Source organism: Fukomys damarensis, unplaced genomic scaffold, assembly GCF_012274545.1.
Source record: "Fukomys damarensis isolate Sample0158 unplaced genomic scaffold, DMR_v1.0_HiC HiC_scaffold_2, whole genome shotgun sequence".
NCBI classification, from domain to species: domain Eukaryota; kingdom Metazoa; phylum Chordata; class Mammalia; order Rodentia; family Bathyergidae; genus Fukomys; species Fukomys damarensis.
The window spans coordinates 33,296,320-33,307,904 of record NW_022900914.1 but is presented as its reverse complement, the minus strand read 5'-3'; the positions used below and the strand labels follow the sequence as shown (position 1 = coordinate 33,307,904).

Sequence of the window (11,585 nt, the reverse complement as noted above, 5' to 3'; positions counted from 1 at the left end):
TATCCGCGCGGAGGGAGCAGCGCGCTCCCTTTGACGGCGGGCTGGCGGCGCTGGGTCGTCGGCAGGGAGTGGGGTGTGCTGCGGTACTGCGGTTCTGAGGCCGTTACTCCGGCTCTTCTCGAGAGGGCGGAGGAGGAGGCTGGATCGCGGCGGTGATTTTGTGCCAGGGCTTCCCGAGGCGCCCTGAAAGGGCTGTCGGGGCCCGAGAGCCTTGCGGATAGGGACGCACCTCGGAACCTCCAGCCTCCGGGAGGGGACGGGGGCCGGGGGCGAGGCTTGGCGTGTGCTCGGGGGGAAGGGGCGAGCCCTGCCTGGCGGTGGTGAGGGGCTGCGGGCAGGGAGCCGGGCGGCTCCGGGCGGCTCTGTGCCCACTGGTGAGAGGAACGTGTGGAGCGGGACGCAGAGGTCTAGCCCGGCGGAGCCTCGACGCGGGCTTCCTTTAATCCCTCCCTGGATCAATTGACGGGGGGTAGTTTTGCCGGTCCGCTTCCTCCAGGAGCTGGGCAACCTTGACGGGCTTTTTGTCTCGCTGTTCCAGCCCCCTTTCCCTTCCTCCTCCTCCAGATAGATGCCTTTTCTCTGCTCCTCCTCGCCGGGTACGGACATTTCCAGCGCAAGCTACCGCTCGTGGGGGCTGTGGAAGGCACTTCACGGGATTTGGGCTCTTGTCCCTCGGGGGTTTTTGAGGAGGGAGAGTTTTACGTCCTCCTCTATGGGATTTTCCTAGTTTGTCGAAATGGACTTTCATTGATTTCGTCAATGTTTAGTGACTAATTCCCTAGGCGTGTTTTTGTAGTTCCTTTTCCCCTCCAAACATATAATCTGTAAAATGGAGAACGAAATTTTTACTCCCCTCCTGGAGCAGTTCATGACCAGCCCCTTGGTCACTTGGGTAAGTAGACGTCCTTTTTTGTATATTTTATTGCTTTTTTTTTTTTCCTGTGGCTTCAGAGATGGAGGTGGGCGTTCACGTCTCGATCCTTATGTTCTAGGTTAAAACGTTTGGACCTCTGGCTGCTGGAAATGGGACCAACCTGGATGAATATGTGGCTTTGGTAGATGGAGTATTCTTGAACCAGGTCATGCTCCAAATGTAAGTGGTTTCTTCTTCTCTAAGTAACTTGTTTTGTTTGAAAAATAACATACTGTTTACCTAGGCGCTTTATATTTTAAGCCCCTAATTTGGTTCTTTGGCCAGAAAAATTCTGGTGATTTAATAATTAAGTCTTGAGATAATCTTTTGAGTCTAGCCCATTTATCACAACCCAGTAATAACTTTAATTTTTGTTTGATTCTGTCAACCTTGTTATTGTCACTTACTGTTGTCAGTGCTAAAATCCAAACCGCATTGTATTGGCTTTAATAATTTGGTAAAATAAGAGGGGTGGGGGTGGAGAAGAGAATGTAGTTTTCCCAAAGGCGAAAAAAAGGTCCTTCTATGAAGTTATGTGCATTTAGTGGAGAAATAGTCCTTCTTAACCTTAATGTGTAAGAATAAATTACTCAAAAATTGAAACTGGTGAAGTAGTAATAGATTTCAGAAGAGAATTTCAAACAGTTGTGATTGGTGAGGCGGACTGTTGCTGTAGCAAATAATTTAAATATGCCTATAATAAGTAAGTCTGTTTAGATGACTTACTGTGTGAATTGTTAGACTGCTGGATATTTAGGGAGTCCCTTAAAGGTATTTTTAGTGGTTTTTAAATGCAAATAACAAGTCTTGACAACTAGATGGTTTACTTGGCAAATCTTTTCTTATGTTTACAATATTGAATTTGTATTAAGTAAGAATATATTTTGGAGATGGAACTTGAAACTTGAATATTTTAAAGCATTAGCACTGGCTCGGTTGGGAAATAAAAACTATTTTTAGCATTGTAGATATTGTAGCATATAGATTTCTAAGAACACATGTAGGTTATCAAACTGAATATTACAGTAGTGTCTAAAGTGTATTTAGCTTTATTTCTCTTGAATAGAATCTGATTGCAAGAACAGTTTGCAGCTTTTGAGTCAGACATTCCTCTTTATATAGGTAGGAAATTAGTGCATTATAAATACTTGTCACTAAAGTACTGCTCTGATAACTTTACATATAAAATTTCAATTCTATATTTTATTAGAAATTATTTTCCTGTTTAAAAGAGGTAGAAGGCAAGCTTAGGGTGGTGGCACATACCTATAATTCCAACATTTGGGAGGCAGAGGCAGAAGGATTGCCATGAGTACAAGTAGAGGCCAGCCCAAACCACAGAGTGAATTCAAGGGCAACCTGAACTATATAGTGAGACCCTGTCTGAAAAAAAAAGAATAGCGGTCAAAGCAATAAGTAATTGTTCCAATGTTAACTTCTCTGTGTGTTCAGAGATTTGTAGTTTGGATGTATAGAGATTCATGTATTGTTCATAGTATGTGTGTTGATTCTCTACAGGGAAGTATTATTTTTTCTAAAAATATTTTTTGTATAGACCCCAAAAAATATGTTATCAAATGTGTTCGTATGTTTTTCTTAAAAAAGGAAAAAAATAGGTATTATTTCCAGGATTAGCTAATATATTTTAGCAGCTACCTCATAGAATTAGTTTTTCTGTGAACTAGCCTATTTTCTAAGCAAAATGGTAGAATAAACTGACTACTATTTTAGGGAATACACTATCAAAAGAAACCATTATGATAGATCCTCAGAACTTTCCCCCCATGTCACTTGCATATTTTCAGACAAGAAATCTTGAATTTGTGTGCTGAATCTTTAAAAAAAGAGATGTATTCACAAAAATAGGGAAATATGTTAGCTTTCCACATTAATGGCTTTTATTTGTAAAGCTCTTCAAAGAATATTGTTTGTTTGACTCTTAGTAGCTAACTAAGGTACTGAAAACAAGCATGTTAGTTTTCACTTTGAGTAAATTTTTATATTTCTAAAAATATGTATTTTGAAAATAATGGTGTTCCAAAATAATGGTTGCCAGGTTGTTGGGTTTTTTGGGGAAGACTAGTTGCTTTCTAAACCTCAGAGCTACTTCTGTGTTTTCAGTTCCACCTCTCAGTTTCTTTAAAAGTTTTTCAGTGTCCTAATTCTGTTGCAGATGACCTATATGAAATTAAAGAAATTAATTAAGAAAAAGAAGAGAAGTACATTTTAATTTTTTAAAATACTTGCTAAAATAAGATAAGTACAAATGACAGGCAATAAAACAATGTTAAAAGACATATTTTTGCTAATTTTAAAATCATTAGGATTTTTATTAATTGTGATTTACTCAGATGACTCTGTGATTTCATGTACTTTATTAAAGTGTCAGTTGAAACTGTACCCATTCAGTTAACCTAAACGTTAGTCTAATTTCTAGATTATATTTGGTTATAAAATTTGTGACCAAGAACCTTTTGGTTTTCAATTAGCAATAATCGCACCTTGGGTAAACCTCATTGGCTACGATACTGCCACTGTGCAAAGCTCCAAGAACCTTTTGGAATTGAAAGTGTTTGTATATTTCTCATGTTCCTTGAGCGTAGTTTGTTGAACTTGGATCTGTGGGTTTATAGTTTTTATGAAAATTTCAATTTTTAAGCCATTTTTCTTTAAATATGTATATTATATATATTCATTCCTCTTTTCTCCTTTTAGAAGTTCAGTTACACGTATGTTAGGTTGCTTGACATTATCATACTGATGTTCATTTCGGTTGCATTATTTTTTTCCTTCTGTAGTTCATTTTACAGTCTATTGTGATATCTAAATTTTTAAATCTTTTCTTCTGTCATGTTTAATCAGCTCTAAATCCTATCCAGCATATTTTTCATTCAGACATGATAGTTTAATCTCTAGAAATTTATTCTTACCTTCCTTTTTATGTTTTTTGTTTCTTGAACATGCAGAATATAGCCATAAATGACTTAATGTTCATGTCTGCTAATTCTGGGTCATTTTTTGAATTGATTTTGATTGATTGATTTTTCTTCTCATTATTGATTGTGTGTTCTTGCTTTTGCATGTCTGGTAATTTTTAATTGATGCTAAACATTTAAATCTTAACTTGTATATTGGATATTTTTTATTCATTTAACTATAAACAGCTTGAGCTTGTGCTGGGATGCAGTTAAATTAGTTGGAAACTAATTAGTTTGATCTCTTCAGGACTTGTCTTTAAGTTTTGTTAGTCACTATCATTTTGTTGCACAATTGAGACAGAACTCAAGATCTTTAGTACTCTCGCTAGTGGAAGCAGGAGCTATTTGGTATTTTTAATCCTCTTTGGTGCTTCTTTGTCCTTGGATAGTTTTCTCACACTTAGGTATTGATGAGTACTGAGCTGAAGACTTGAGGGATACTTTCTGCAGATATTTCCCTTTGTGTAGTTCTCTCCTCTTTGGTACTCTGCTTTGTATGCTCTAGAAACCTTGCCTCCAGACTCAGTTCCATCTCTCAGCTCAGGAAGACCACTTAGCACAGTTTAAATTCTCTTTTCTCTCTTCTGTAGCTTTGGGAACTCTTTCAAGGATATAAGCTGGGACAATTTTTGGGTTTAGGTTTATTGCCCATCTACCAGGTGTCATTATCCTTGGTTGCTTGATGTACAATATCTTGGAAAACGTTTCATGTGTCTTTTTTCCCAGTTATTTCAGATGAAAGGGTGAATCTGTTCCCTTTGTGTCCATTTTGTCCAGAGTACAAATCTGTTTATATACATCTAATTAATTTTTGCCTTGCTAGCCGTATATTACAGATATTAGATGTGGCAGAGATTTTCATTATAGGAACATTACTATAGAATTTTTTATGTAAAGTAGTTATTAAGAATAAGAATATTGATTCATTTAGTCACTTTGGGGTTGGCATTTTGGACCTAGACTCCAAAAATAAAAAACTGACTTCTTCATGACATTATTTATTGACCCTGTTTTACAGTTTTGGAGTCTGTTCTCTAACTTGGGATTCACTATATGCAAAGATGAAGCTTGATTTCATTGAGTAGCCTCTGTAAGAAGCTGTAAGAGCTTGTGACATGGCATCAGTCATCTTTAATGGGAAAAGGGGGAAGCTATTTAGAGATCTAGAATGATAGGCCAGCTCCACTGTATGCTGCAGGGCATTTTTCTACTTCTATCAAATGAAATCATTTTTTTTTCCTCAGTGCCTAGTTATTAGTCATAGGGCTTGGTGTCAGTGAGCAGAAATAATCATTTTTTGTTGGAGAAGTCATTTTGTTCTGTTACCAATGTTGAATATTACTTGCTGTGAGTTTTTAAGAAATTTATGACATAGTAGTTAATTTCATAATCTTAAAATTTAAGAAGTATGCTATTCATATTATCTAAGTTGTTGAAAATATAGGTATGTTAGGTTTTAACTACTGAGAAAATTGTTAATAGCATGAAACAATATTTGGAATTACTTTTTGCAATTCAACCTGCTTACCTATAGAGATTTATATTTAGAATACCTGGTTGTTAAAATAAATTTCTGTGGCTTTTCTTTTAGACTTGAGTTTGAAGTTACTATGAAAATTATTTTTTATTTTGTTTTCAATTTTATTTATTTATTTATTTGTGGTGCTGGGGATCAAACCAAGAGCCTTGAGTATGCTAGACAAACACTCTACTACTGAGCTATATTCCCAGCCTGAAAATTCCTTTTTAATTAATGCCCTGACACCTAGTCATGCCAACTTCTACTTATTTCCTGATACTCAACTTGATAAAGTGTATTAAAGGGACTGGGGATTTAGCTCAGTGGTTCTGGTGCCTGCCTTGCAAGCACAAGGACCTGAGTTCAATTCCCAGTACCAAAAATAAATAAATAAATAAAGTGTATTAAAGAAGCCATTTGTTTAAGAGGCAGTTGGCTGAGAAATGTTCTTTTGTCCTATCAAATCTTAAGATTTCAAAAGTAAACTGAAGCTGGGCATAGTGGTGCATGCCTGTAATCCCAGCATTCAGCAGTCTGAGGCAGGAGGAACTCCTTGAGTTTGAGGCCAGCCTAAGCTCTGTAGTGAGTTCAAGGCCAGCCTAAACTGCATAACCCTGTTTCAAGAAAAAGGGCTTATGACTAAATTGGGCTTATGACTCTCTAATATAAAATGACATATAAAACGTATTGGCTGTCTGTATTAGCTTTCTCATTGCTGGGATAAAATACCAAGTACCTAAAACTTAGAGGGAAGGTTTAATTTGGCTCATGGTTTTGGGGTTTCGATGCATGCTCTGCTGGCTCCAAGATACAATCGGCATTGCAGAAAGGCACAGTGGAGGAAAAGCTGCTGGTCTTATGGCAAACCCCAGAAGGGAGGGTCTGGGAGGGACATAATTTTTCCAAAGGCATGCTCCAGGTGATACACTACTTCTAACCAGGTCCTACTCCTAACAGCACATTTAACTATGGACTCATCAGTGGATCATTCCACTGGTAAGATAATGCTCTCAAGATCCATTCATCTTCAAAAGTCCCACCTCTAAACACACGAGATTTTGGAGGAATATTTTATTTATTTTTTGGTACCAGGGATTGAACTAGGGACCTTGCTTGTGAGGCAGGTGGTGGAACCATAGGGGGATATTTTAGATCTAAACCAGAACGCTGTCTTCCCAAGTATGGCCCTGACTCTGACCTTTGGTAAGGTTATTCTTAGCTTTTCTCGTTATGGCTTTTTTGTTAATTTTATTTTTGTTTATTGCTTCTTTAAAAACATACATGATGTAGTCAGAGTTGCAGTCTTTTTTTGGCGGGGTGAGGAGAGGAGTCTTATTATGTAGGCTAGACTAGCCTGGAACTCATGTAGCCCTGGCTAACCTCAAACTTGTGATCCTCTTGCTTTAGTCTCCCTAATACTAGGTTGCCTTTCCATCTGTATGATTTGAAACTTGCTAAAACACATATTTTGTAATGTGTTTCCTCTTTTTAAAATGGTTCAATAGCTTCCTCCTGCCCTTAGAGAGTAAATATAACAGTATTATTTAAGCATGCAGACTTCTCTGTGATCCTGCTGCTGCAAGTTTCTATAATTTAGCACTATTCCTCAATGTATAGCTTAAGAGTGAGTAGTTTATAGTTCTCAAAGACACACTGTTCTCATACGTCATAGCCTACACATTACTCCTTGTGCTTGTATAGGACCTTTATGTATGTTTGGTAATAGCATTTATTTATCTCATTCTGTTGCAATTCTTAACTTGCTTGACTCTGCTGAGTTTCTTGAACCCAGGGTCTATATCTTTCATCTCTATTCCTAGTACAGTGCTCAGCGTACAGTAGGTTCTTGATATCCTTCTGCTGAATGAATAATGGAGATATGCTAAAAGTGGAATAAATTTGGGCTTTTAGACAGATTTGGATTCAGTTCTAGCTGTGCCACTTACTAGTATGTGCATTTGAGAAATTTAGTATCTTCAAATCTTACTTCCTACATTTGCAGATGGAAGATACTATCTCCTTTTGAGGCAGGAAGGATTGGACGTAATCTTAACTAAGGCAGGACAGTAAGGGTTTATTTCGCTCACAATTGTAGATGTGTTAGTACATAGTTGGCTGGCTCCAAGGTAAGGTGGCACAGCAGACAGGTATCACAGAGGAGAAACAGTTTGTGGTGGGCAGAAGGTAGCAGAGTGATAAGGGAGGGTTTTAACAGCGGCTTTCTGCCCCAGGAAGCACTCACACCCTTAATCTTAGTGCCCTTGATTCTAGCATTGCACCATGAATTAATCCCAGCATCACATATTCTAGATCCAGCCACCTCTGAAAAAGCCCCACCTTTGACTGCCTGAGGTTTTGGGGAGACATCTAGACACAAACCATAATGGATACTTAATTTTACATTTTAAAATTTTATCTTTTTTGATTGTTTTGACAGTAGTGCCTAATTTTATATAAGAACATCATAATAATTGTGTATTTGTACTTTTAAATTCTCATTAGTATTAAAGTATATATTTTATTTTCAAATTTAGTAATAGTTTTAAGGTTATGTTATTAATTGCAGTTCTTTGGGGTATTGGAATGCTTGGAAGTATAGGATATAACTCATTTAAGAGACTTCATTTTCTGGAAATTAATTTGCATTTTAATTACTTATCTGTTGGAATTAGCGATCTTTGTGTCATATTTCTAATTAGGAGAATTCGAAGTTTTACCTGTGCTGAAAAGCTCACAGCAATGTTTCTGAGATAGGGTTTATTGTCTTCAATACATTTTTCTGGTATTGAGAGTACTTATATAATTATTCTGTTTTACTTATTGTTCTATAAACATAATTTGTTACTGAGTTGTACTCTGAAAGAAAGCCCTGATCTCACGTGCGTAATTCTCCAGATTATTTTTGTAGTTTTAAAAAATTTTTACAATGGAAAAATTTAATAATTAATGTTAAAAACTTCTTTAAAGTCCAGTGTTTATTGAGTATTTTACTTTTTCTTTTCAATATTCCATTATCTATGAATTTTGCTGTTGGTGGCTGTTTTCAAAATATACTTAAAATTGTAGATCTATCTTTTAAAAAATAGTGACCCTTTTTACTAATTTGGAAATCCCCAAGACAGCTTATTTCCTTTGGGCCATTTTTAGATCAAGTTGCATGTTTCTTTAATTTGTCTTATTAATGATTTCTTTCTCTTTTGTAATGTATACACGTTCTCTAACTTGATTTTTAGTAAATTACATATATTAAAATATTAAACTTGTTTATATGTGTGCTTTTTTTCTTTTCTACTTTGCTTTTTGAGAAATTGTGTTTCTTTGATTTTGTCTGTCTTTAGCAGTACTTTGTAATAGGCATCTATTACCTCGCCAGTTGGTGAGTTACCTAACATTGATCCTTTGGAACATTTCTCTGGTACACAGAAAAAGACAAATTGAATCAAGTGTAGTAATATTGTTTTACTTTTAGGAGGAATTTATATTTTTAGAGTTGTCTTTTTCCCCCGAAACTGGGGATTGAACCCAAGAACTCCATATACAGCTACATCCCTACCCCTTTTTAAATTTTTAATTTTGAGACAGGGCCTCATTGAATTGCTTGGGTTGGGCTTGAACTTGCAATTCTGCCTCAACCTCCTAAGTGCCAGTGCCAGGATGACAGCCATGCACCACCAAGCCTAACCTTTTTTGGGGGGGTACCGGGGATTGAACTCGGGTCCTTATGCTTGCAAGGCAGGCCACCGAACCGCTGAGCTAAATCCCCGGCCCTTAACCTTTTTTTTTAATATTAGAGAAACTGATGATTTAAAAAATGTTCTTGTCAAATTGAAAAGCTTCTTACTAGCAGTAAGTTTTTATGACTATATATTTATGTTGGTTCATTAATTAGAAGAGATTATACTTTGGAAAGTATCATTTAAAAGTTGTCTTCATTTTTGAGAGCTTCATTGCTTCTCAAAAAATGACAGTGATACCTGTCACAAGTATTTAATCAAGGGAACTATTTAAAGGGAGTTCAGGTTAAGAATCCCTGTTCTGCCGAGTTAGTAGTATAGAATTAAAAAAGCCAGAGTAGTTAAGTCTATCTCTAGTTAAAGGAAATATGTAAAACTACACATTATCCTACTTTGGGATTTCTTGAGTCTGTAGGACAGACTGAATCCAGGGCAAATACTGTACTGTCCTAGAATACTGAGTAGAAAAAGTGAAAACAAACTCTTTGGCTGTCTTTGTGACCCTGCCTTAAGGCCTGAGGACATAGGGTAAGTGATCAAATAGCTGTACCAAATTGTACAGGTCTCGTAGCTGTTACATTTTTTTGCAGTTAAAAAATAAAGGTTAAAAGTAAAAATATCTCATTTAAAAATGGCCTTGATCAAGCAGTGGAAGTTATTTTATATTGTCTGAATCTATACATGTCTTTCTAATATTATATGAGACAATATGGGAAGTGTGTATATAACATGTTGCACAATGAAGTGTGAACATTGAGGTACTCTAATTTTTAAATTGCAGCTGAATAAGACTGTTTTGTGGAATACTGTTTTTTACTTGAAATAACAACTGACAACCTGTGGTTATTCAGATATGAATATTGGGTATTCATTTTTTTGGTACCAGTGATTGAACTCAGGACCTTGCGCTTGCAAGTCAGGTGGCAGCCCCACTAAGCTAAATCCCCAGCCCTTGAGTATTCATTTTTTAAAGAATAATTAAAGAAAATTGATTGTATTTGTTGTCAGTGAAAAAATTTGAATATGGAAAACATGAGCAGCTTCTCAGTAATTAAATTTCTAATGAGATCACAGGTGATATTAAACGGTGTGATTTTACCTATTTTTTTTGTTTTGTTTTTTTGTTTTTTGAGACAGGGTCTCTCATTATGTAGTTGAGACTGACCTGGAACTCACTATGTAGCCCAGGCTGGTCTTGAACTCACAGCAATCCTCCTGCCTCAGCCTCCCAAGTGCTGGGATTATAGGTGTGTGCCACCACGCCCAGCTAACAGTGTGATTTTAAATGTTGAATAATATGGAAGATCTGTATAACTCAAAGAACCAATATTTTAAAAGTAATAATGTATGACATTGAGAAGTTCACATATGACCACTCAGTAAGATAGTCCAGTGGATTTTAAAGTGAAAGAAAGAAAGTTCATTGATAAGGTTTTATAGCCCATAGTAAAACTAACCATTAAGAAAGTACCTATTACTGAATAAAACAATGTATCACAATACATGAAATAAGAATCCAAGATTTACAAAGTTGTAAATGGATGTCACTTCCCAGTTACCTATTTTTATATTTTTGGAAAAGATAATTATCTATTACAAAAATGCTCTTTGTTAACATTATAATAAATTTGTTATTGTTAGATGAATTAGTAAGTTTTTAATTTAAAAATTTTAATTTCTAATAGATCCCACATAAACAAATGCTCCTTACAGGGTCCTCAGTAATTTTAGGAGTTAGTAAGGGATTCTGAAGTTAAAAAATTGGAGAACTAATAGCTTCTTAATATTTAAAGAGTTTATAGCTGGGCGTGGTGGTGCATGCCTGTAATCCCAGCACTAGGGCGGCTGAGGCAGGAGGATCCTTGTGCGTTTGAGTCCAGCCTGGGCTACGTAGTGAGTTCCAGGTTAGTCTCAACTACTAGTGAGACCCTGTCTCAATAAATAAGTAAATAAATAAATAAACGGCTCATGTTGCCTTATTCTTTAAGAAGTAAAGGGTGGAAGCATTCTGTTTGTTATCTGTCATGCTTTACTGCAGGCTAAATCTTGAGCTAACTAGAAAATATCATTTTTCTTTAATTTTTGAATAGGTAACTTAGTGTGTGTAAAATTATGAGAATAAATACATCAGAGGGACTGTGTTTGCGGTCTCTATGTTGTATTTGCTTACCTTTCCAAGAATGACTGTTTAGTCCTGGTGTAGATCAAACTAGTCAGTATTTGTGAAAATATTCTGTAGTTTTTAAAAAAATGTAGTATCAAGTTGTATTATTGTTATCTATCATGCAGGGTGAGTTTGTGAGGCAAGAAAAGGGAAGAATTAAGTTGAATTAAGAATTAAGTGTTTTTAGGGCCAGGGATTTAGCTCAGTGGTTCTGCCGCCTGCCTCGCAAGCACAAGGACCCGAGTTCGATCCCTGGTACAAAAAAAAAAAAAAAAAA

The 11,585-nt window shown here is 36.3% G+C and overlaps 1 protein-coding gene and 1 pseudogene across 12 annotated transcripts in view; one reads left to right on the top strand and one right to left on the bottom strand.

The window, feature by feature from the left end:
• The first annotated feature begins 277 nt into the window (after window positions 1-277).
• Window positions 278-11,585, top strand: part of Ccdc88a (coiled-coil domain containing 88A) — a 154,430-nt gene continuing 143,122 nt past the window's right edge. For all 12 annotated transcript variants that reach the window (XR_778647.3, XM_010615863.3, XM_010615864.2 and 9 more), the window contains exons 1-2: window positions 278-892; window positions 993-1,093. Coding sequence is in view for 11 of the 12 variants with exons in the window: in XM_010615863.3 (XP_010614165.1) it covers window positions 830-892; window positions 993-1,093 (164 nt within the window). In the remaining variant the exon portion in view is untranslated. The remainder of the gene's footprint in view (window positions 893-992; window positions 1,094-11,585) is intronic.
• LOC117286732 lies at window positions 3,300-3,459 on the bottom strand (annotated as a pseudogene).